The sequence below is a fragment of the Oncorhynchus nerka genome, linkage group LG25 (genome assembly GCF_034236695.1).
Source record: "Oncorhynchus nerka isolate Pitt River linkage group LG25, Oner_Uvic_2.0, whole genome shotgun sequence".
In the NCBI taxonomy this organism is placed as follows: domain Eukaryota; kingdom Metazoa; phylum Chordata; class Actinopteri; order Salmoniformes; family Salmonidae; genus Oncorhynchus; species Oncorhynchus nerka.
This window is the reverse complement of record NC_088420.1, coordinates 22,957,820-22,984,543: the sequence shown is the minus strand read 5'-3', so window position 1 is coordinate 22,984,543 and position 26,724 is coordinate 22,957,820. Positions and strand designations below refer to the sequence as shown.

General features: G+C 43.1%; 2 protein-coding genes across 4 annotated transcripts in view; both read left to right on the top strand.

Annotated features, from left to right (window-relative positions):
• The window catches only part of LOC115109239 (phosphatidylinositol 4-phosphate 5-kinase type-1 gamma-like), a 95,569-nt gene extending 81,704 nt beyond the window's left edge, over positions 1 to 13,865 (top strand). For all 3 annotated transcript variants that reach the window (XM_065009679.1, XM_029633940.2, XM_065009678.1), the window contains one exon: positions 12,109 to 13,865. Coding sequence is in view for 1 of the 3 variants with exons in the window: in XM_029633940.2 (XP_029489800.1) it covers positions 12,109 to 12,111 (3 nt within the window). In the remaining 2 variants the exon portion in view is untranslated. The remainder of the gene's footprint in view (positions 1 to 12,108) is intronic.
• Positions 13,866 to 22,739: 8,874 nt separating this feature from the next.
• Positions 22,740 to 26,393, top strand: LOC115109237 (ras-related protein Rab-11B-like). Its single transcript, XM_029633929.2, has 5 exons — positions 22,740 to 22,915; positions 23,641 to 23,836; positions 23,974 to 24,167; positions 24,276 to 24,356; positions 24,503 to 26,393. Exons 1-5 carry the CDS (start codon positions 22,876 to 22,878, stop codon positions 24,643 to 24,645), a joined length of 654 nt encoding a protein of 217 aa, XP_029489789.1. The 5' UTR covers positions 22,740 to 22,875; the 3' UTR covers positions 24,646 to 26,393.
• Positions 26,394 to 26,724: the final 331 nt, after the last annotated feature.

The window sequence follows — 26,724 nt, the reverse complement described above, 5'->3', positions numbered from 1 at the left end:
ACATACCAGTAAACTGCATGAAAAGATGATTGTCTTCTGGGATTTGACTGGTCAAAGTAGACATGACTCTTCATCAGAGCAATGTGTGGGATATTGTACCAGTCCTGAGAGATGGAGTGGATTACTTTGAGGTCATGGAGAGAGGGCTGAAGTGATTGTTCTTGTCAGAGCAGGCCCAGGGGAGATGGCAGAGAAGCACTTCACCAGCTCCTGTTGAGTGGCTACAGCCTGAATTATTCATTTATCATCAGCAGTCGCCACCTCCCTTTTACACTCATTCGCTCTGTCTCCTTCCTACCCCTCGCTCTGTCTCCTTCCTATCCCTCGCTCTGTCTCCTTCCCACCCCTCGCTCTGTCTCCTTCCTACCCCTCGCTCTGTCTCCTTCCTACCCCTCGCTCTGTCTCCTTCCTACCCCTCGCTCTGTCTCCTTCCTACCCCTCGCTCTGTCTCCTTCCTACCCCTCGCTCTGTCTCCTTCCTACCCCTCGCTCTGTCTCCTTCCTACCCCTCGCTCTGTCTCCTTCCTACCCCTCGCTCTGTCTCCTTCCTACCCCTCGCTCTGTCTCCTTCCTACCTCTCGCTCTGCCTCCTTCCTATCCCTCGCTCTGTCTCCTTCCTACCCCTCGCTCTGTCTCCTTCCTACCCCTCGCTCTGTCTCCTTCCTACCCCTCGCTCTGTCTCCTTCCTATCCCTCGCTCTGTCTCCTTCCTACCCCTCGCTCTGTCTCCTTCCTACCCTCGCTCTGTCTCCTTCCTACCCCTCGCTCTGTCTCCTTCCTACCCCTCGCTCTGTCTCCTTCCTACCCCTCGCTCTGTCTCCTTCCTACCCCTCGCTCTGTCTCCTTCCTACCTCTCGCTCTGCCTCCTTCCTATCCCTCGCTCTGTCTCCTTCCTACCCCTCGCTCTGTCTCCTTCCTACCCCTCGCTCTGTCTCCTTCCTACCCCTCGCTCTGTCTCCTTCCTACCCCTCGCTCTGTCTCCTTCCTACCCCTCGCTCTGTCTCCTTCCTACCCCTCGCTCTGTCTCCTTCCTACCCCTCGCTCTGTCTCCTTCCTACCCCTCGCTCTGTCTCCTTCCTACCCCTCGCTCTGTCTCCTTCCTACCCCTCGCTCTGTCTCCTTCCCACCCCTCGCTCTGTCTCCTTCCCATCCCTCGCTCTGTCTCCTTCCCACCCCTCGCTCTGCCTCCTTCCTACCCCTCGCTCTGTCTCCTTCCTACCCCTCGCTCTGTCTCCTTCCTACCCCTCGCTCTGTCTCCTTCCTACCCCTCGCTCTGCCTCCTTCCTACCCCTCGCTCTGCCTCCTTCCTACCCCTCGCTCTGTCTCCTTCCTACCCCTCGCTCTGTCTCCTTCCTACCCCTCGCTCTGTCTCCTTCCTACCCCTCGCTCTGTCTCCTTCCTACCCCTCGCTCTGTTTCCCTTATCTTCCTCTCTCCTTCATGCCATCTTTCTCCCTCTCTTTCACACTTCCTCTCTCCTCTGATTTATCTGTTGAAGCTGTGACAGAGGCTCCGGGTGGTGAGAATAAGGAGAAAGGGGGGTGAGAGGAGAGAGAGGGCACCAGACCTGTAAATCCATTCATCATCATGCCTGATTCACATTTCACCATCACAGTCAAAATAGCAACCATCTCTTCTATGAACAATTCATTTCCATCCATGTTCCATCTTCGTCTCATCTGTCTGTCCTCCATCCCTTTCACCACTCTGTTCTCCCCCATCTCTCTCTCCCTCCTCTCTCTTTCTTCTTTCTCTCTCCACCCCCCCCCCCCCCCTTCTCTGTGGGGGTGTGCTGTCAGCTTGCAGACGGAAGAACCTGGGTGTTCTCTCCTGTCCTGTCGGAGGAGAAAGCTCCAGCTGCAGTGTAAGTTAGTAGGACTCTCTATGGCTCCCAGCTCATAGTCCCAAGCTCTCGTAGTAGGCATCTATCTGCATATTTGTCAAAAAATGTTATTGACATATCCTTGTTCTGTTCAATGCTCTCTACTTATATAGTACTCTGAATACCCCAGTTCATGGTTTTAAGTTCAAAAGAATACAAGATAAAAATTGCTGACACCATTCAAACCAATGAGGGTTCGGAACTTTAAAGCCAAATATCTCAGAATCATCTTTTTGCAGATAGAACCTTATAGTCCCAAGCTCTCATGCCTAGTCAATGCTTCAGTCATGTTTATAAGGATGTTTATAAGGATAGCTGTGGATGGAGTTGTTGTAGCTTAGTCCTCCAGTCTGCTTACTTAGAGTCTTAGTGCTCTATCTGTAGTGAATCCTCAGTTGATCCTCAGACTTTGAACTAGACGGACCCGAATGAAAAGACATGCACAAGATCTCACACAAATGACTTATAAACTGACTTCCCTTGACGAGCATCTTTTCTCCGGGGATGCTTTATGGGGCCTTGATGGGTAAGAGGACATGACACATTACATGCTTTACTTATTGTTATCATTTTTATTTCATCATGTGTTTTATATCATTTGAACAAAAAGGGACATGGCCTTTTTTGTTAAGCTTCAGTCTGCAATCTGGAAATCTGTTCAATAGTCATTTCAAATCTTTATATAATTTTGTTGTTGTTCTTTTAGCAGACTGTAGCTTTAATGTTATTCATCCACCTCATCCTCCGCTTGGAGTTTGTTCCTCTTCATGTTGAATCAAATCAAACGGCTGGAGAAGACTCCCTGTAGAGAGAGGGGGGGAATGATGGGGCAGGAAAGGAGGAGAAAGAAGGGATGAGGTGGCTAACTTATAGGAGGAGGCTCTTGGCTTCTCATTTGAGGCCATCTGTCTCTCTCCTCCAGCTCCCACTCCCTGTCTTCCCACCTCTCTCTCTCTCTCTCTCTCTCTCTCTCTCTCTCTCTCTCTCTCTCTCTCTCTCTCTCTCTCTCTCTCTCTCTCTCTCTCTCTTCTCTCTCTCTCTCTCTCTCTCTCTCTCTCTCTCTCTCTCTCTCTCTCTCTCTTTCTCTCTTTCTCTCTTTCTCTCTCTCTCTCTTTCTCTCTCTCTCTCTATCTCTCTCTCTCTCTCTCTCTCTATCTCTCTCTTCTCAGTCTCTCCAGTCTCTCCTCTGTCTCTCTCTCTCTCTCAAATTCCTTCTCAGTCTCTCCCTCTGTCTCTACCTGAGTGGCCTCAAAGACAGAGCAGCACTGAGGTGCTGTCCCGGCCAAATACTTAATGCACCTAATAGTAAATGCATTAAGAGCACTTTTCTTTATTGAGAATGAAGGGGGGGGGGGGGGAGATGCTTTGAGAGAAGATGTCATTTTGTTTGTTGGCAGTGCTGGCTCCCTCGCTTTCCACCCGTCGCCAACCACCCACTCCCACCCTGTTGTCTGGCTGATGTACATTCATCCATTTTCCTTGTCCACTTCACCTTGGCTTTTGAGATTGATGAGGGGTTAATCAAATAGAAATAGCATAGTCATAGAAAGCCATTCTTAGGCACATGATGCATACCAGCCAGCATTAAAACTGAAGACTTTTGACAGTGATAGCAGGAAATGGGAAAAGACTAACATTCTTTTGAAGGAAATGTTAATATTTCATTACACTAACCCTCTACACTGTGTTCTGTTCAAATATGATTTCCCTATTTCCCCTGCAGTTAGGCTAATCTATATTCCAAGCTCACACTTTCTGTCCTGGCATTTCCTCGTTTGGCATTTTCTAATTTGATTTAATTTTCCTGGCCTGCCTTGTCCTGTCTATCTCTCTTGCCTGCCTCTGCTTCTCTGTGTGCGTCCAATGGCCCCCGCTCTCTCCCTCTCTCTGACGCCCTCTGCTGTGTCGGTTGTGCACCGACAGCCCCCAGAGGACAGGACCTGGGTGTACTCCCCTCTGCACTATGGCAGTGAGTCTAATACCTTGCCGGATGGGGAGGAGAGCGAGACAGTAAGTAGTGAGAATTACACCTCCAGTATCCAGTACAGTGTGTGAATGGGCCGGCCCACCCGTCGTGCCCACTGAATATGGCCGTGCCAGTTACAACCATTTGGTTCCCTCTCTGTTCACCGTGCAACCCCCAACTCTCACAGCATGCTGCTCAGTTTTTTCACTGTGGTGCCTCGGCCTCATACTCTCAGTCTGTAGGCCTGGCTGGCTGGTTGCATGTAGTTCGGTAACTTGGCACATGTCTCCTTCACCTCATGGCTCATGCATCACCATTATCAGATCCCAGACCCGCACAGCTACTGTTACCAATATCACTATTTTTTTCTGAAACAACTGACCAACAATACAGTATAAGCCTGTGCTTTGACATGTACAGTAAAAAGCAGTTGGTCAGGTGAATGGCAAATAAGTAAAGCAAATAAATAGTTATTACATTTGATTTGTACAGTTCCTCTCTGAAACACAATAATGTGTTTTCTTTGAGGAAAATAGGCACGTTTCTCTTGACATTCACATTGACTTTGAGAAGGGATTGCGTGATGATTATTTTAGCAACCGCGTGATGCAGCATGACAACTATAACGCAATTGGTCGACAGTCTGCTCGGTGGGGCATTATATGTTCCCATTGGATTCCTATCTCTTTTGTATAATATCTCTGACAACGGAACCATGCAATGCACCCTGGAATAAAGAGGCAGACAAATAGGAAAAATGTGCTAGACCCTCCATTAAATTACACATTTCTTGAGGTAGGAATATTGCAAAAAATATGATCCATGTCTAATTCGAGAGAAGATCTCCTCCCGAGGTATGATATCAGCCACTATTAAAATATGACATGTATGATAGGCGTTTTCGTGATGTAAAAGTCGTTTTCCTATTCACTTCCATTGTAGTGAGAGACTTTATCACAGTGCTACGTCATACCGGTCAAATATATGCCTGCTTGAATGCCAATAACGCACAAATATAGCCCCCTCCCCCCTTTATTGTAATGGTGAGAGGGTTAGCATCTCTTGGTATGATATTTGTGCGTCTAACTTTCGCACTTATTATTATTCACAATTCATTTAGGACTATCCATACTCATGGTAGCATCCACCTTAATGTATAGTCGTCGCCAAAAGTTTTGAGAATGACACAAATATTAATTTTCACAAAGTCTACTGCCTCAGTTTGTATGTTGGCAATTTGCATATACTCCAGAATGTTATGAAGAGTGATCAGATGAATTGCAAAAAAAGCACTGCCACAAAAGGACCAGCTGACAACATGTCAGTGATTCTCTCGTTAACACAGGTGTGAGTGTTGACCAGGACAAGGCTGGAGATCACTCTGTCATGCTGATTGAGTACGAAGAACAGACTGGAAGCTTCAAAAGGAGGGTGGTGCTTGAAATCATTGTTCTTCCTCTGTCAACCATGGTTACCAGCAAGGAAACATGTGCCATCATCATTGCTTTGCACAAAAAGGGCTTCACAGGCAAGGATATTGCTGCCAGTAAGATTGCACCTAAATCAATCATTTATTGGATCCTCAAGAACTTCAAGGAGAGCGGTTCAATTGTTGTGACGAAGGCTTCAGGGCGCCCAAGAAAGTCCAGCAAGCGCCAGAACCGTCTCCTAATGTTGATTCAGCTGCGGGATCGGGGCAACACCAGTACAGAGCTTGTTCAGGAATGGCAGCAGGCAGGTGTGAGTGCACCTGCACGCACAGTGATGCAAAGACTTTTGGAGGATGGTCTGGTGTCAAGAAGGGCAGCAAAGAAGCCACTTCTCTCCAGGAAAAACATCATGGACAGACTGATATTCTGCAAAAGGTACAGGGAATGGACTCCTGAGGACTGGGGTAAAGTAATTTTCTCTGATGAATCCCCTTTCCGATTGTTTGAGGCATCCGGAAAAAAGCTTGCCCAGAGAAGACAAGGTGAGCACTACCATCAGTCCTGTGTCAAGCCAACAGTAAAGCATCCTAAGACAATTCATGTGTGGGGTTGCTTCTCAGCCAAGGAAGTGGGCTCACTCATAATTTTGCCTAAGAACACAACCATGAATAAAGAATGGTACCAACACATCCTCTGAGAGCAACTTCTCCCAACCATCCAGGAACAGTTTGGTGAAGAACAATGCCTTTTCCAGCATGATGGAGCACATTGCCATAAGGCAAACGTGATAACTAAGTGACTCGGGGAACAAAAAATCGATATTTTGGGTCCATAGCCAGGAAACTCCCCATACCTTAATCCCATTGAGAACTTGTGGTCAATCCTCAAGAGGCGGGTGGACAAACAACAACCCACAAATTCTGACAAACTCCAAGCATTGATTATGAAAGACTGGGCTGCCATCAGTCAGGATGTGGTCCAGAAGTTAATTGACAGCATGCCAGGGCGGATTGCAGAGGTCTTGAAAAAGAAGGATCAACACTGCAAGTATTGACTCTTTGCATTAACTTAATGTAATTGTCAATAAAAGCCTTTGACACTTATGAAATGCTTGTAATTATACTTCAGTATTCCATAGTAACATCTGACAAAAATATCTAAAGACACTGAAGCAGCAAACTTTGTGGAAATTAATATTTGTGTCATTCTCAAAACATTTGGCCACGACTGTAGAAGTGTTTAGAAACATATTCTATTATTATTTACAATAAAAGTAACTCAAACGACACAATACATTATTTACCATTAATTTCCATTGGGAACAAACAATCTGAAACAACCAAAACAAACAGCAAATATATCCAACAAGTTTGTAGAACCACATTGCATGCTTGGGAATATGAAATCAAATACTACATTTTTGACTACTTTAGTACACATTCAGTGCCTTCATAAAGTATTCATACCCGTTGACTTATTCCACATTTTATTTTGTTACAGCCTGAATTTAAAATAGATTGCATTTAGATTTTTTTATCAATGGCCGACACACAATACCCCATAATGTCAGTGGATTTCCAAATCTTTTTTTTTTTAAATGAAATGTTTTGAGTCGATAAGTATTCCCCTCCTTTGTTATGACAAGCCTAAATAAGTTCAGGAGTAAAAATAAATTGCATGGACTCACTCTGTGTGCAATAATATTGTTTAACATGATTTTTTAATGACTGACTCATCTCTGTACCCCACACATTTGTTTAACCTTTATTTAACTAGGCAAGTCAGTTAAGAACAAATTCTTATTTTCAATGACGGCCTACCTGGGAAGAGTGGGATAACTGCCTTGTTCAGGGGCAGAACAACAGATTTTTACCTTTTACTAGTCCAACGTTCTAATCACTAGGCTACCTGCCACCAAACCGATGCTGGTACAAACCGATGCTGGTACGTACAGTGCATTCGGAAAGTATTCAGACCCCTTGACTTTTTTCACATATTGTTATGTTACAGCCATTTTCTTCATCAATCTACACACAATATGGCGCTGGAGGAGCTGGCTGCCATTTTACGGGCTCCTAACCAATTGTGCGATTTTGTGGGAGGGTTTTGCATTTTTTTGTAACTTATTTTGTACATAATGTTTCTGCCACCGTCTCTTATGGCCAAAAAGAGCTTCTGGATATCAGGACAGTGATTATTCGCCTCGTACTGGACAAAGATGTTTCTTTAGCGTTTCAAAAGCAAAAGATTTACTCAAGGTACCAGATCAGGCCCAAATCCCCATCATTCACATGAAGAAAAGACTCCAATACAGGGGACGCAGGTCCAGTTGCCTTGTGGGAATTCGTCAGCGAGTGGGTAACCCGCCTCTACCATCCGTCCTATTGGCCAATGTAGAATCATTGGATAATAAACTGAATGTGCTCTGATCAAGACTATCCTACCAACAGGTAATTATAAACTGTAATATCTTATGTTTCACCGAGTCATGGCTGAACGACGACGTGGATAACATACAGCTGGCTGGGTTTTCGATGCATCGGCAGGACAGAACAGCTGCCTCTGGTTAGACAAGGGGTGGTGGTCTGTGTCTATTTGTCAGTAACAGCTGGTGTGCAAAATATAATACTGCTCGCCTGAGGTAGAGTGCCAGCATTGTTTTGTGGTGGTAAATAGACAGCTACGAAGAATATAGATGAACTCTCTTGGTAGATAGTGTGGTCTACAACTTATCATGAGATATTCTACCTCAGGCGAACAAAACCTCATCTCATGATAAGCTGTAGACCACACTATCTACCAAGAGAGTTCATCTATATTTTTTGCAGCTGTCTATTTGCCACCACAAACCGATGCTGGTACTTAGACCGCAACAAGCTGCGGTCTTAATCAAACAAGAAAATGCTCATCCAGAGACGGCTCTCCTAGTGGCCGGGGACTTTAATGCAGCGAAAGTTAAATCCGTTTTACCACATTTCTACCAACATGTTACATGTGCAATCAGACAAAAAAAATATCCTTTACTCCACATACAGAGACGCGTGTCTGACCATAATTATATCCTCCTGATTCCTGCTTACAAGCAAAAACTAAAGCAGGAAGTACCAGTGACTCGCTCAATACGGAAGTGGTCAGATGATGCAGATGCTAAGCTACAGGACTGTTTTGCTAGCACAGATGTTCTGGGACTCATCCCATGGCAATGAGGAGTATACCACATCAGTCACCGGCTTCATCAATAAGTGCATCGATGACATTGTCCCCACAGTGACCGTATGTACATACCCCAACCAGAATCCATGGATTACAGGCAACATCCACACTGAGCTAAAGGGTAGAGCAGCCGCTTTCAAGAAGCAGGACTCTAACGAACCATCAAACAGGCAAACCGTAAATACAGGACTAAGATGAAATCCTACTACACCGGCTCGGATGCTCGTCGGATGTGGCAGGGCTTGCAAACTATTACAGACTACAAAGGGAAGCCCAGCCGCGAGCTGCCCAGTGACACAAGCCTACCAGACGAGCTAAATGACTTCTATGCGCGCTTCGAGGCAAGCAACACTAAAGCATGCATGAGAGCACCAGCTGTTCCCAACAACTGGATGATCACGCTTGCCGTAGCCAATGTGAGTAAGACATTTAAACAGGTCAACATTCACAAGGCCGACGGATTACCAGGATGTGTACTCTGCGCATGTGCTGACCAACTAACATGTCTTCACTGACATTTTCAACCTGTCCCTAGCGGAGTTTCAAGCAGACCACCATAGTCCCTGTGCCCAAGAACACCAAGGTAACCTGCCTAAATGACTACCGACCCATAGCACTCATGTCTGTAGCCATGAAGTGCTTTGAAACGCTGGTCATGGCTCACATCAACACCATTATCCCAGAAACCCTAGACCCACTCCAATGTTCATACCGCCCCAACAGATCCACAGATGACGCAATCTCTATTGCACTCCACACTGCCCTTTCCCACCTGGACAAAAGGAACACCTACGTGAGAATGCTGTGCATTGACTACAGCTCAGCATTCAACACCATAGTTCCCTCAAAGCTCATTACGAAGCTAAGGACCCTGGGACAAAACACCTCCCTCTGCAACTGGATCCTGGACTTCCTGATGGGCCACCCCAGGTGGTAAGGGTAGGCCACAACACATGCTGATCCTCATTGCCATGCTGATCCTCAACACAGGGGCCCCTCAGGGGTGCGTGCTTAGTCTCCTCCTGTACTCCCTGTTCACCCATGACTGCGTGGCCAAGCACGACTCCAACACCATCATTCAGTTTGCCGACGACACAACGGTGGTAGGCCTAATCACCGACAACGATGAGACAACCTACGGGGAAGAGGTCAGAGACCTGGAAGTGTGGTGCCAGGACAAAAACCTCTCCCTCAATGCGATCAAGACAAAGGTGATGATCGTGGACTACAGGAAAAGGAGGGCAAAGCACACCCCAATTCACATCGACATGGTTGTAGTGGAGCAGGTTGAGAGCTTCAAGTTCCTTGGTGTCCACATCACCAAGACAGTTTTGGTCCATGGTCCAAGGACACCAAGACAGTTTTGAGGAGGGCATGACAAAGCCTATTCCCCCTCAGGAAACTAAAAAGTTTTGGCATGGGTCCTCAGATCATCAAAAGGTTCTAAAGCTGCAACATCGAGAGCATCACTGCCTGGTACTGCAACTGCTCGGCCTCCGACCGCAAGGCAGTACAGAGGGTAGTGCGTACGGCCCAGTACATCACTGGGGCAAAGCTGCCTGCCATCCAGGACCTCTACACCAGGTGGTGTCAGAGGAAGGCCCTAAAAATGGTCAAAGACCCCAGCCACCCCAGTCATAGACTGGCAAGCGGTACCGGAGTGCCAAGTCTACGACCAAATGGCTTCTCAACACTTTTTACCCCCAAGCTGTAAGACTCCTAAACAGGTAATCAAATGGCTACCCAGACTATTTGCATTGTGTCCCTCCCCCCAACCCCTCTCTTATGCTGCTGCTGCTCTCTGTTTATCGTATATGCATAGTCACTTTAACTTTGCATTCATGTAAATACTACCTCAATTAGCCCGACTAACCGGGGCCCCCGCACGATGGCTACCCGGACTATCTGCATTGTGTTCTGCCACCCACCAACCCCTCTTTTACGCTACTGCTACTCTCTGTTTAGCATACGCATAGTGACTTTAACCATAACTACATGTACATACGACCTCAATTAGTCAGACTAACCGGTGCCTGTATATAGCCTCACTACTGTTATAGCCTCACTACTGTTATAGCCTCACTACTGTTATAGCCTCACTACTGTTATAGCCTCACTACTGTATGTAGCCTCACTACTGTATGTAGCCTCACTACTGTTATAGCCTCACTACTGTTATAGCCTCACTACTGTTATAGCCTCACTACTGTATATAGCCTCACTATTGTATGTAGTCTCACTACTGTATATAGCCTCACTACTGTATGTAGCCTCACTACTGTATATAGCCTCACTACTGTTATAGCCTCACTACTGTATATAGCCTCACTACTGTATATAGCCTCACTACTGTATATAGCCTCACTACTGTATATAGCCTCACTACTGTATATAGCCTCACTACTGTTATAGCCTCACTACTGTATAAAGCCTCACTACTGTATATAGCCTCACTACTGTTATAGCCTCACTACTGTATAAAGCCTCACTACTGTATATAGCCTCACTACTGTTATAGCCTCACTACTGTATATAGCCTCACTACTGTTATAGCCTCACTACTGTATATAGATTCACTACTGTTGTAGCCTCACTACTGTATATAGTCTCACTACTGTTATAGCCTCACTACTGTATATAGCCTCACTACTGTTATAGCCTCACTACTGTATATAGCCTCACTACTGTTATAGCCGCACTACTGTTATAGCCTCACTACTGTATATAGTCTCACTACTGTTGTAGCCTCACTACTGTATATAGTCTCACTACTGTTATTATTTACTGTTGTTTTTTTATTTCCTTACTTATCTATTGTTAACCTAATACCTATTTTTGCACTGTTGGTTAGGGCCTGTAAGTAAGCATTTCACTGTCAGGTCTACACCTGTTGTATTCGGGGCACGTGACAAATACACTTTGATTTGATTTGATTTTAGTCTGGGGTATTTTAAGAAATCTAAGCTGCAGTAGTAGTAGAAGCTCAGAGCTTTAGCAGGCTGGCTGACCCTTCGTCAAAGTCCACTGCACTGGTTTATGGCAAGGAGGAAGTAGCTGTGAATGGAGTTGTCACTTCCACCCCTGGCCCATTATTTCCCATAGAGAAGACACACACACATACAACTGTCACTTCCACCTCACCATGAGACAGGAGCTGCCACTGCCAGCAGAATGAGTGGAAGCAGAGCCTGTGACATGGCATTACAGTGCCTAGTGGAAGGAGACTGTCTCTTAGGGTTTGTCTCGACATAGATGAATACAAAATGTACAAACAGTCATGAAAATGTTTTGTTGAGCTGATCTTCATGAGGAAAAATACTACATTTCTCTCTTTCTACCCTCTATTTGTTGTGTTTATGTCCTCCCTTGCCTGCCTTGTGAATGATTGATATAGACCTTTGATAAATAAATGTACTTTGATAAGGGTTATACCCTAGTTATATAGTGCTGTGGGGGAATTAATAGATTTTATTTGACACTATTGACATGAATATATGCCAAATATTTACAACCTCTATTCCCCTTACAATTTCTCTCTCTCTGTCTCTCTCCCTCTTTCTTTCTTTCTCTCTTTCTTTCTCTCTTTGTTTCTTTCTTTCTTTTTTTTCTTCCACCAACAGTAAACACTCCTCCATAGAGCTGAGAGGAGAATGACTCTGTGGAGAGAGGAGCCATCAGATTGATCCCCAGGCCTTTGAGTGGCAGGCAGCAGAATGATTCCAGTCCCGACCTGTATTTTAAACCATGGATACAAAAGCAGAACAGATGAAATACTGTGAGGAAACCCCCCTAGACATCCCGTTATCATTGTGTTGATGATATGATCCATTCCTCTCCTTTCACCCCCACCTCAACCAAAAATGACCCTACCATGATAAAACAGGGCCTCAAATGGCTATGCTACGTCTAGCATTCCCCATGAGAACAGGGGCGTTGGGTCGTCTCTGTTACTCGCCACACATTACAGTTGATTAAGTCACATGTATTTTATTGATATCATGTTCATTTATATTGTTTGCTTTTTCTTTGTTTTTAGTTTAGTTTCTTTATTTTCTGAACTTTTTTCACCACTTTATTTATTTTCATAAACAGAAAAAATGATTGCTAGACTGTGTTTCACAAAACATGATTTTGTGCATATTTATAAGCCTACTGTATTATTTGACAGGTTTATTTTTTAGTTGTCAAGTATTTATTTTGACATTTCTATCACAGTATTGCTACACTTCCCATACACTTCTGCTGAATGCACCTCTCATGAGTCCCCAAGCCTCAAAACCAGATCATCGCAACACTAACTAATGTTGAGACATTGTCTATCATTTCAGAATCCTACATCATTACAATGTCTTCCAGGACCACCCAGCTTTTGGATAAATGCAACAACAACAACAAATTCCAAGCATAATGAGTTATTGAGTTATCTTAATATGAAATGAAATGCCAACAGTTTAGCGATCACATTTTTGGCTCTGGATTTGAGCTCTGATGGACATGGGTATTAGCCAGGCTAGTAGGCTAACTCAAAGTCCTCCTGACTTCAGAGTCTGGAAAGGCTATTTTGACGTCGGCACGATGCGACGATAAGGAAGGGGATGTGCTTGTTTTACTGATTGGTTCTCTTCTGTATTTTTCTCATTCCAACACCCACATGGACAGCCATTCACAGCTATCCAATACAACTGTTGAATTTTCAAATCCAAACAACATGAGGGCTCAACCTCTCCAGGAAAAAAAAGAAAGAAAAAAAAAGTTTGAGAGAACTAATCAAAACTCAGTACATTCAGGAGCACATCTCTGCACAAATACTGCATTTACAATGGCCTCCTTTCCAGACCAGTCTGTCACAGCTCTCCTTGCTGTGAGTCACTTGAGTCGGATCAGCCAGGCTAGTGACCTTAGGCTAATGGATTGGATTACTTAGGACGAATAACAATATCATATCATGGCCAGAATTAATTCATACTTCTGTTATTTAGTGAGGGTTCATCAGAAAGGGAATTCAGGCTGCACTTTATGTATTAACCATCATTAGATGTGAAAGTGACGTCTTTATCACAATCCTCTGGCATAGGATTCATGTTTTTTAGTCTTTATGTGGATTACATGTTTTAAGATTTAAGTTAAATTTTTAACACTTTTATTGCTCTTTTTCTGTTTCACACTTGGCTGTTTAAATTCAAGTTGGTGTGTTTGTATGTCTGTGTGTGAGGCAAGGTGTCAGAACTTGTAAAATACTTATGTGCAGTGGCCAGTTAATCAGTTGTTAATGTCATCAAGAGACCATAGCAGCAATATTTTCTACAGTGCAGTAGTTGTAAAGTTACTTTTAATTGCCTTAAATAGACATGAAAATTAAAATATTGATTTGATTTTTCATTCTAGTGCTATTGTATTTATTCATTTCAAGTCATTTGTTCTATCCCGTGGTTGTGCTCCTGAGAATGTGTATATAGAATTATAAATACATATATAAAGATATAAATATATTTTCAATTTGAATTGGAGAATATTATTTTTATTTGATTAAATTTGTTGCTGCCGGCAAGAAAAGATGAAGAGCAACACATGAATTACTGTACCATATGTTTTAATGAGCTGACAAAATGCAGCTCTATTTATGGTGTATAAATCACTGCTGTCTCTGTATGATATCTGTAACTGAAGAGTTTTACTGTACATGCACATCAGTAGGGGTTCATCCAACAGTTTAGCTGTATTTGTGTGTGTGTGTGTGTGTGTGTGTGTGTTTTCAAATCGCTATGTGCCCTCACTTAGGGAGAGTCCTTTACAGAGACAGCATGATTTAAAAATGAATATGCATATCAGAAATATGTCTAGTGCATTGGGAAAGTATTCAGACCCCTTGACTTTTTCCACTTTTTGTTACGTTACAGCCTTATTCTAAAATATATTTTTCAAAATGTAACCCTCAATCTACACACAATACCTCATAATGACAAAGAAAAAACAGATTTTTAGACATTTTTGCAAGTGTATATAAAAAAAAATAACTATCACATTTACATAATTATTTAGACCCTTTACTCAATACTTTGTTCAAGCCCCTTTGGCAGTGATTACAGCGTTGAGTCTTCTTGGGTATGACGCTACAAGCTTGGCACACCTGTATTTGGTGAGTTTCTCCCATTCTTCTCTGCACATCCTCTCTGTCAGCTTGTATGGGGAGCGTCGCTGCACAGCTATTTTCAGGTCTCTCCAGAGATGTTAAATCGGGTTCAAGCCCAAGCTCTGGCTGGGCCACTCAAGGACATTCAGAGACTTGTCCCGAAGCCACTCCTGCGTTGTCTTGGCTGTGTGCTTAGGGCTGTCCTGTTTGAAGGTGAACCTTCGCCCCCAGTCTGAGGTCCTGAGCGCTCTGGAGCAGGTTTTCATCAAGGATCTCTCTGTACTTTGCTCCGTTCATCTTTCCCTCGATCCTGACTAGTCCCTCAGTCCATGCCACTGAAAAACATCCCCACAGCATGATGCTGCCACCACCATGCTTCACCGTAGGGATGGTGCCAGTTTCCTCCAGATGTGACGCTTGGCATTCAGGCCAATGAGTTCCATCTTGGATTCATCAGACCAGAGAATCTTGTTTCTCGTGGTCAGAGTCCTTTAGGTGCCTTTCGGCAAACTCCAAGCGGGCTGTCATGTGCCTTTTACTGAGGAATGACTTCTGTCTGGCCTGATTGGTGGAGTGCTGCAGAGATGGTTTTCCTTCTGGAAGGTTCTCCCATCTCCACAGAGGAACTCTGAAGCTCTGTCAAAGTGACCATCGGGTTCTTGGTCACTCCAATCAAGTTGTAGAAACATCTCAAGGATGATCAATGAAACATTTACATTTAAGTCATTTAGCAGACGCTCTTATCCAGAGCGACTTACAAATTGGTGCGTTCACCTTAAGACATCCAGTGGAACAGCCACTTTACAATAGTGCATCTAAATATTTTAAGGGGGTGAGAAGGATTACTTTATCCTATCCTAGGTATTCCTGAAAGAGGTGGGGTTTCAGGTGTCTCCGGAAGGTGGTGATTGACTCCGCTGTCCTGGCGTCGTGAGGGAGTTTGTTCCACCATTGGGGGGCCAGAGCAGCGAACAGTTTTGACTGGGCTGCGCGGGAACTGTACTTCCTCAGTGGTAGGGAGGCGAGCAGGCCAGAGGTGGATGAACGCAGTGCCCTTGTTTGGGTGTAGGGCCTGATCAGAGCCTGGAGGTACTGAGGTGCCGTTCCCCTCACAGCTCCGTAGGCAAGCACCATGGTCTTGTAGCGGATGCGAGCTTCAACTGGAAGCCAGTGGAGAGAGCGGAGGAGCGGGGTGACGTGAGAGAACTTGGGAAGGTTGAACACCAGACGGGCTGCGGCGTTCTGGATGAGTTGTAGGGGTTTAATGGCACAGGCAGGGAGCCCAGCCAACAGCGAGTTGCAGTAATCCAGACGGGAGATGACAAGTGCCTGGATTAGGACCTGCGCTGCTTCCTGTGTGAGGCAGGGTCGTACTCTACGGGCCACCGCCTTGATGTTAGTTGAGAACGACAGGGTGTTGTCCAGGATCACGCCAAGGTTCTTAGCGCTCTGGGAGGAGGACACAATGGAGTTGTCAACCGTGATGGCGAGATCATGGAACGGGCAGTCCTTCCCCTGTCTCTGGACTGTCTCTGCCTAGTTTTGTTGCCTTTCTGCCCCAAAAGAGGCCTTGATTTGTTGAACGAACCCCCCCAGTATGTTTGATGCTGTGGTGTTTCATGGTTATTTCTGAAGTTATGATACGTGTACAGTGTATTGTCTACTTCATGGCCCTGGATGGGTTGAGTCAGCCCAGTACCTTCCAGAGCTCCTCTAGCTTGTTGATCTGTTGGGCGGTAATCTGTCGGGCCCGGAGCTGCTCCTGTTCCGAGGGGATCTTTACCAGCCAGGACAGGAAGCAGCGGTCCTGGATCAGCGGCTGCCACTGGGAGCTGTCCCAGTTTGTCTTTCATGCACCTGATCTCAATTTTGAACAAAGGGTCTGAATACTTAAGTTATTTCTGTTTATTTTTAATATATTTGCTAAAATGTCGAAACCTGTTTATGCTTTGTCATCATGGGGTATTGTGTGTAGATTAATGAGGAAAAACAATCAATTTTAGAATAAGGCTGTAACGTAACAAAATGTGGAAAAAGTTCAGGGGTCTGAATACTTTCCAAATGCACTGTATAGCTGTGTATATTAATCTATTTATACATGAGGATAAATAGGTGTGTGTGTGTGTGTGACTGTGTGTTTGGACTCAATAAAGCAGTTATATGTCTATGAAATAGAGTATTTGCCCATGTTTCCAAAGTTGTGTGTGTCTGTGTAATTCCATGTCTATATAGCTGATGTTGGCAAGCAGGGAATTCCCTCCATGTGTCTCTCGTGCTACTGTTCAGCATATGCTGTGAAAAACAATCTTAATTGTGATGTGCTTGATTTTCGTGTGGCCTTTTCCCCTTAGCTTGCAATAAAGCACACAGAAGATACATTTTAAGAGAAGCATATTGACCTGCTTAGTATAGAATTCAACTTTTCAACTGGTGAGAATAGCAACATGATGTTCAAGGCACAGTACTCAAAAATATCTTTGATTTATGACATCTTATCTGAGCAGTACTGGTGAATGAGGGAGGTAAAGAACATGTTTCATAACAACACTCAGGAAAATGTTACTGTAGTTGGTCCTCATCACTACAGAAACGTTTCTGAGGTTACCAGTGAGTCACTTGTCAACTGAGCTGATTATTATGCTAAACCACAAATGAAGTTCATTACTAGACTGGTGTTTACACTTTTAAGAAGGAGGCCTACAGCTATAACAATACAATTGAATAGTAGGAAAGTGTTTAAATATGTTATGCAATCATGGTTTTATTATGTCAAAATGATGAGGTTCTTATGAAATATTTTGACATGTATTGATCCTTAATTTGTATGTTCTAATGAAATGTAATACATGTTCTCAACAGTTGTTTGCACCGTTACCTGCCCATATTGTGGCTATATAATCTTTATTTTGATTGTCTTTTTAAATTGAATTTTCTCATTGGTATTTTGCTTGAATGTTTTACATAAGAGAAAATATGCCCTGTGACTGTGCCATTTCATTAAAACATTGAGCTATATATCTGAGACCAGTGACATTAAAATGTATTGTCAAATGTCTGGTCCCGTGTGTCTCAGTTGGTAAAGCATGCCGCTTGCAACGCCAGGGTTTTAGGTTGATTCCCACGGGGGACCAGTAAAAAAAATGTATACATTCAGTACTGTAAATCGCTCTAGATAAGAGCGTCTGATACATTTCTGAAATGTAACCAAAAGAAACGGTCAAAGCGCTGGGATGATTCAATTGTATGTCCTTCTCTTAATTTATATGTCAATAAAAAGTTGCGGAAAAACAAATTAAGTAAAACAAAATAATTTTTAAAACGAATACCAACATGTCTATTTATGTCAATGCATTCACTACTGTAAATCGCTCTGGATAAGAGCGTCTGATAAATTACTAAAATGTAACTAAAATAAACGGTCAAAGTGCTGGGATGATTCAATTGTATGTCATTCTCTTAATTTCCATGTCAATAAAAAAAACGAATACCAACGTGTCTATTTATGTCACTGAGACGTTCTCATGATCAAAGTGCCAGAGCCAGAGGGCGGGAATGAACGAATGGAACGCTCAAATCGTAAGTCAGGTTTCCTTGGAGAACAACAGAGCTACGTTTTGAAAGGTTAGCTGGCTAATGATATTTTATGATTTATAGGACTAGCAGTGGCGGTTCTAGACCATTATTTCATACTCCACATTTAGGGGGGCCACAAGGGGGTCCAAAATTGTTGTCACAGGGGCACTGCCCCCTCCCCCAGAACCGCCACTGAGGACTAGCACATTTAATACTGAAATCTAGCACATCCATAATTTGTTTAAAATTTTTGATTAGAAGTCTCATTTTTTAATCTATAGCTATAGTGAGGGTTTTTCACCCTCTTTTGACATGATGATGGACAATGGAGCCTTCACTAAAACTCTCCCCACATGGGAGGACCTGTCTTGCAAGGTTTGTTTCCTCATGTTCATTAGCAAATATTTGTATTTTATATATCTTATTTAACTGTGTCTGGTTTGTTCCAGGGTCTTGGAGACAAAATGTCAAATGAAGGCAATAGTAGATGCTCAAGTCCAGCATCTGGAGTTCTTAGTGATGAGAGAAATCAACCCAGTGGTAAGACAAACACTGTCTTGATTTGGGCCTTTTTTTTGGAGACAGGTTCAACAAATTCCTATTTTTCTTTTTTATAAAATGTTAAAGGGTGTAATTCACTCTTTTATTTTCTAGAATTCTACAATGTTATAACAAGACAGCTTCATGATGAAATAGACAGGTCCAAAATGTAATACAAAGAAGTTGAAGCCATGGTCCATGCCCACATGAAGGTGCAGTATGATAATGATTGATGATGCATAGTTGCAAATCACTGTTTAAATTGTTTTTATGGTTTTCTTTTAGTATCCAGTAGTTGGCCATGGCTCTGTGTTCTGCTGTGGGAATCTGCCTGAAAAACAAAAGCGTGTTATGTTTTATGTTCTCAGCCTATTTTGGATCAAATTCATTCAGATGCATGCAAATTGGTGACTAAGTCATCAGCATTGGAGGATAGCTGTCACAGGAAAGACCAGCAGGACAAACACATTATCTTACATACCCCCTCCCTCCAAGAGTTCCTTTTGAAATGAGCGTTTACAAAAAATGGGTAGGTACTGAAGTGTTTCCCTTTTTGATTTAGGACTGTGGTTTTTGATGTTTTTTAAATTTATTTTATTTAACCTTTATTTAACTAGGCAAGTCAGTTAAGAACCAATTGTTATTTACAATGACGGCTTACCCTGGCCAAACCCTAACCCGGATGATGCTGGGCCAATTGTGCGCCGCCCTATGATGTAAGGCTATAGGACAAGGTTCCCCAACTGGCAGCATGGTTTTATTTGGCCAGCCAAGTTTACTGAGCAAAATAATAAATAAAAAATTTGGAGAAAGAAATGTGTGTGGAATTTTCATTGTTCGACATAATAGACAAAAAAAACACACCAGGAAATCAACTTCAAAAAAATGATTGTCCCGCAGCTGAATCTAGTTGATGATCCCTGCTATAGGATAATATTCATAGTCATGTGTGACCATCCTGTATTTATTCTTTGTGCTGTGTTTGACTGAAGGATGACGTGCAGAGCTACCTGATCTCATCCGACCTTACGCGCCTACTCTCTGAGAACGATGCCATAACATTGGAGTTCAGAGATACCAAGAGCCGACAAGAGACTGTGATCAAGAGCCTCCACCTGTCCCTCCATTCTGCTAAGCATGAGAACAAGAGCTCCAAGCTCACATTCCAGCAGAGCCTCAGGCTGTCTGAGGACAAGGTATACTCCATGGAGCAGAAACTCAAGGAGTTTGAGGGACAGGTCCTGTCTTTGCAGTACAATCTCATGGGCTCCAATGAGAGGACTCAGAGTGTGCAGAAAATCCTCTGGGTCTCTGAGAAGAAGCTCCAGTCCCTTCAGCAGGACCTGGAGGAGTCTGAGAAGAGAGGCCAAAGTCTGCAGACAATCCTTGGGGACTCCCAAGAGAGGACCCAGTCTCTGCAACAGAACCTGGCTTCCTTTGAGAAGAACATCCAGACCCTCAGGTATTCAGAGTGCCAGGGAGAAAGTGGAGATTCTGCAGGATGCACTGGACATGACTGAGTTTGGGCATGTAAAGGAGGTGGGGAAGCTTCAACAGAAACTGAACAGAGCTACAAAGAAATTGTCTTCAACAGAGCAGGAGCTGCACAGCCAGAGTGAGTGCATAATGTTGAAGATTATATCAGATGTTTCCCTGTCACTGTATAATCCTGATTTCATATTGGCTTTGTTAGTTGTTGCCTTGAACACTCAATTGCTGGAGGAGCAGTCAAAAGCCAACAAGGAGCTTGAGAGATCCGTTAGATATGAGAAAGAGCTGCAAGACACTATCAAGGATCTCAGGTTAACATAAGCACACACACACTTTCCTTTATTGATACAAATAAAAACATAAAAACAATGAAGATACAACAGTGACCCTAGCCAATGATTTTTTTAAAAATGTACATTTATTTAACGAGGCAAGTCAGTTTTAAGAACAGATTCTCATTTTCAATGACAGCTTAGGAACAGTGGGTTAACTGTCTTGTTCAGGGGCAGAACGACAGATTTTTACCTTGTCAGCTCGGGGATTCAATCTCGCAACCTTTCGGTTACAAGTCCAACTCTCCAACGACTAGGCTACCTGCCGCCCCTGATTGTACATGATATAACTCCCTTATATCCCCTCTCTCTCCACTCTGACAGAAAGAAGCTGATAACCCAAATTGAGTAGAGGGAGTTTGCCCTGAATAGCCTGAGGATGCGTCAGAAGGACCTGGCAGATGTACAGCACCACGTAAAGGCAGACCTTCTGAGGTGCAGACTGGTCTGTAGCCTGGAGAAGGGACCACAGCACTTCACCCCCCACATGGGTGGCCTGAAGGAGGGGTTCTTCAACCTGGGAACCAACCTGCACTTCGTCCTGGAGAAGGAGGCTGGGAGAGATGACCAGAGGAGGCAAGACTGGATGTAGGTGTTAGACAAGAGCAAGGAATGGGAGAAAAAGGCATAAAAACTGGTGAGACTCATCCTTTTGTTTTATTGTAAATCATGTACAATTGATGACCCGTACACATTGGTATATTTTGCTCACGGCACTGTTACTCAGACTAAAAATTATCCATATTCAATGTATTGCTACTAGTCTTGTTACGCTCCCTTAGTTGCAGTAGACCGTTCTCATGAAGAAGCACAGCTGAGGTTTCACAAAACACAAGCAACAGAGCATTTATGCATCATTATTACAATATGACTGAGTTGTTGGCTTTATGTTCCTCTTTTCTGCAGGTGGACAGTTTAGATTCTCTGCAGAGTCACCAGCTGCTGGAAGAAGAAGGGGATGAGAGGGAGACAATATAGAGCAGTAGCATGGAGAAGTGGAGCATCACCCTCCCCTCATTCCCCTTCTGCTGTGACGATGCCTCAGAAGAACCTCTCTATGAGACCTGCTTCTCCATATCCCAATGGGTAATCTAATCAGCATCTTGGCATAGATTTCATCATTTGGCCCAGATCTTTTATTTTCACGCTCCCCTAAGTCTCCTGGGAGAGTGGATGGAAGGTTCTGGGGTTTTATGCTTTTACATTTTTGACCCATTACAGTCCTGTATGTATTGTTTTGTGTTATTTTATTCGCAGGCAATATGTAGGCCGGGAGAAAAAGATCGGGCATAGCGCCCATTGTGGGTTGAAGGATTCTGAAGGCATGCAGCATTTACTAACAGTCCAAAAAAGACTGAAGAACCTCCAGTCAGGTAAAAACCAATCATGTAAAGCTATCACAAAGAAAATAGTATGTAGATGTCCATTGACCATCTTTGTAGAAAGGCCCTGAAAAACAATGGAACCTTTTAATTGGACAACATTTCACCAAATTATAAAAGAGACCATTGAGTTAAAAATCGGAATATTTTACTAATTGTATTGCATCATATCCTGTTGTTTGTTTTGCTTTCTGCCTTTGACACAATCAAAGCTTAGAGCCTTCATTATGACAGAAGTAGGCCAGTGTTTCCCCTTTCTTGTTCTGTTTTTTTGTCCGACCAAATTATTTGATTAATATTGTTAGACTAGCTATGAACTGAACTCTTCACTAAATTGTAAGTTATGAATTTTTGTTTCTCTTAGTTGAATTCCAGAGGAGTATCAAGGGTTTACTTCGGACGTCATAGCAACAGCAGCTAAAATATTTGGGATCACTGAATTACTGTACAACTGAGGGAAATCCCAGTACCTGACAATATGAGAATTGTTAAAATAATCAGAATGATTTCATGGCAAATAAATAATTGATTCTAGTCCATTTTTGTTAGTTTGTATTTTCAATAATAAGCTCTCCTTCATAAACCATCAAATGCATGTATGGACAGAAATACTCACAAGGTGGAAAAGATTATTGCTCAATCCACATGTTTCAGAATGTAGATTTCATAAATACCTATGATGGGAAGCTATCAGTTTTCCTCTGATCACGGCCCTACCTATGGCCATTGGTCAATATTAAATGGAGAAGGATATTACTTGTCAATGTATCTATCAATTAACAGAGATACACCTCTAATTGGTCAAAGCAGTTGTCCCTCAGCTCATGTGCCATATTCCCTTTGGAGGCTCTTTTACTGCCGGTCGGAGCAGTGGTTGAGACGGATTTAGGAGGCTCTCTTTTGTAGTAAAGTACTTTAATAAAGTGGGAAATCTTCAAAATGGGAACCCGAGACGACGAATACGACTATCTTTTCAAAGGTAAGACGCGCCCCACATGTGTTGTTGTAGTCTAAGTTTACATGTACATGTTTTCGCAGTAACGTTAGTTGAAGTTGAAAGGAGAGGAAGTCTCCCCAGCTAGCTAACGTTCACGTTAGCCAAACTAGCTAGCTGATAGCCAACTATGTAACCTGTTAGCTATCAAATAAGCGGTTATCTGCGGCATAATCGGTAGCCTGCTAAACGTCTCATCACCCTTTAGTTTACTAGCTAGCTACACTCAGACAATGTGAAGAAAAAGTCACTAAGCTAACTACTTTTCAACGTTTTGTTGTTAGTTTTAATATCATGGAGTTGATAACAAATGGCTAACTAATTAACTAGCTAGCTAATGTCTGACAATCAGCTGGGATGGTGTTAGCCAAAGCCACTGCTGGCACTGTGTTAACTAGGCTATCCATTACCACCAGCTGACCAAAGATTGCAGACCGTTTCTTGTGCAATGTTAGCTTGGTCACCACTTGTCTGGCATGAATAACAATTATGACTGACGACTTATCTCTGTCTAAGATACAAATAACTTTGCCTAAGTATCAGCACCAATCATCAGACAAGAGCTACCAGGAGAAATATGCTCAGTACTTTTGGGCTTCATTTAGACATTGTTGAATGTAAACAAATGTATCCTGTACTAGTCACTGCTGAACCCTGATCTTTTCCACTGTGAGACGGCAGTGCTTATGTTTTTTGTATTTTGTTGCCAGTGGTGCTGATCGGAGACTCTGGTGTGGGGAAGAGTAACCTGCTGTCCCGTTTCACACGGAATGAGTTCAACCTGGAGAGCAAAAGCACCATCGGTGTGGAGTTTGCCACCCGCAGCATCCAGGTGGATGGCAAGACAATAAAGGCCCAGATCTGGGATACAGCTGGACAGGAGCGTTACAGAGCCATCACTTCAGCGTGAGTGGAGGAGGGTGCTCATCTTCCTGTGACCTGCCCTTTACGGAACCAACGCATTTGGATAGTGTTGAAACCATCCTGAACAAATACTTCTGTGAATCGCACAACCTTTGACCTGCTTGCTCTGTCCCAATCAGGTACTACCGGGGGGCAGTGGGGGCTCTCCTAGTGTATGACATCGCCAAGCATCTCACCTATGAAAATGTGGAGCGCTGGCTGAAGGAGCTCCGGGATCATGCTGATAACAACATCGTTATCATGCTGGTGGGCAACAAGAGTGACCTGCGCCACCTCAGGGCAGTGCCCACAGATGAGGCTTGTGCTTTTGCAGGTAAACTGCAACAATACCACTGGAGGAGAGGGCTCACTCTGGGGACAGAGATGGTTAAAAAGCCACCCATGTTTGTCTCAACTCAATATTTTTATTTTTCTCCCTCAGAGAAGAATACGCTATCATTTATTGAAACATCAGCTTTGGATTCCACTAATGTGGAAGAGGCATTCAAGAACATCCTCACAGGTAAACGACAGGAGCCACTATTCAAGACTATTTACATTAGTTTGTTTTAAGTCAAATTGTGTGACTTCTAACGCATGAATGCAGTAGGTGCTGTATTAGGTAAATATTTAATGAGTAATGGAAACTTCCTTCTTTTTTTTGCACAGAAATCCACCGAATCGTATCACAAAAGCAGATAGCTGACAGATCAGCACATGACGAGTCTCCAGGCAACAATGTAGTGGACATCAGTGTCCCCCCCACCACCGATGGGCAAAAAAACAAACTACCGTGCTGTCAAAGCCTGTGACCCTCAATACCACTGTCCCACATCCACTCCTCACTCCATCTGCTTTTCTCCTGGGTGTTGTGCTGTTGCTGTCTCTTCCTCCATGTGTTTTAGAATTCTCCTAGAAACCTTGACTTTCTAGATAACATTCCCTTTTCACTTTTCTCATGTTTGTCTGTATGCTATCCTCTAACCTCAACTTGTCTTTTACTAAGTGATAGGATTTTTTTTTTTTTGGGGGGGGGGGGGGGGTTCTATTCAGGCTCTGATCATGTGACCCAATCCTGTAGAAGGACTGGTGAGGGATCAGATTGTCCTGAGCTTCTGGGTCATATCAAGATAAGCTACAGCTTGTGTCAATTGACATCAAAGGTTGAAATATTTAGCATTTTGTCTAACCCCTTTCTTAAAACCTTAACAAAAACCTGTTACAAAAAAACAAATTTTGACAAGCTGTATCCCTTTTAGATAAAACAAGCTTCTGGTTGCTGTCCTTGGAGTCCCTGTCTTGAGTGTGGCATGAAAGGAGCAATAACAGGGATGTGGGTAGTGACAAAGTTTGGCTGATCTGATGCATTTCAGAAAATTGTGTATTTTTATTTTTTGTTAAGCCTGTGGTTCACAGATACACCAAAGTGTGGCTGAAATCAATTTAAATCTGAAACGATCTAATCTAAAAGATAAACTTGCAGAGAGGCACATTGGTGAAGATTGGATTTACGAATGGTTTCATGTGCTTTGTTTCACTGTTAGCTGCAGCCACTGTGTTCTCTCTGTCATTAGATTATACTATGACCTGATCCAGTAGTCAGACTACAATTGAAAGCAAACGTGAATATGAAGGTTGTCCTGCCGATCACTTCAATGCAACTCGCCATGTAAACTGATTCTGAATGACTAACATCTTTAAATCCCAACACTTAGCTTGGTTTGTTTGGGTGGGGGGCTTCTAATAAAACACTGCAATATCTAGGGTGGAGGATGCTCTCATTGCTTCTCTCTAGTCAAACCATGAAGGTGTCAAATTGAGTTGACAGTGGAATTTATGAAAAGGTTGCCTTTGTATGATTGGCTATAATGCCTTATCTCCCCTTTCTAGTAGAATTGCCTTTTTGGAGTGTGGTTACGTATGTAATTTTGTCACATCCAACTTCTAAATCAAACAAATCGGTTCATCTGCCTTTTCATCAAGGAACACTGAAATGGAAATAAACCAAATTCATGTCATGTTGGCAGACATTTTCTTTGAACAAAAATAACTCCTTAAGTCTTGTAATTAAGTGCTGAAAATGTCCTGCATAATTTCTAATGGTGTATGTATAGCATACCATTGAAAGCTTGATACAGAAATGCATGTTTACATATCTCCTACCAGTAGGAGGACCAATATCTCAAATCCAACTTTATAGAGCAATTTGAGACTTATTTACAGATTTTGAAGAATTGAATGCACGGATGCCAAAAAAAATAGTGCACTGAAATGTAATGGTAGCCTTATGCAACGTTGAATACTTTACTTATACTGTATATGCTCACCAGAAGTGTTCATTAGATATTGTGCAACTTTGATAAAATGTCTGAAATTGTATTTTTGTACGATATGCCTGATTAGCTTTATATTAATTTAAGTTAATCATTCCAAATAGTTTTTTCCCCATGATTTATGCACATGAACGATACCCCACATTCAACTACCCTCATACAAGACATACTGACTTCCAGGTCTTTTAAAGGTGTTCGTTTCATTAAATCCACTATGTAAAAACGTCGCTTTTTGTTCGTGGTGAATTCAACGTGGGTTGGTCTACATTGTCATACAAAATATGTGCTTGCGTCTGGTGTTAATGTATATTTGACTAAATAAAGGTCTCTTCCATATGGAACAAAAAAAACTACATCAATCTGTTTTATTTCACATACAAATGGGTGATATATTTTTCTATATGTTACATTTTGTAGCCTATCAATCGGGAGCAGAAAACAAGCCAAATTGGCGAGGAAGGTAACTAAGGGTGCGTTCGTAAATTCGCTCTGGCTATCTACGCCGATTTCAGAGCGTTCGTCTGCGTGCCAGAGCGCTGAATAACTGATGAATTTACG

Excerpts from the sequence above, each read along its gene's own strand:
- LOC115109237 (XM_029633929.2), top strand. The coding sequence starts at position 22,876 with ATGGGAACCCGAGACGACGAATACGACTATCTTTTCAAAG. Across the intron at positions 22,916-23,640 it reads ATACGACTATCTTTTCAAAG|TGGTGCTGATCGGAGACTCT; the intron begins GTAAGACGCGCC and ends TTTTGTTGCCAG. Across the intron at positions 23,837-23,973 it reads TACAGAGCCATCACTTCAGC|GTACTACCGGGGGGCAGTGG; the intron begins GTGAGTGGAGGA and ends TGTCCCAATCAG.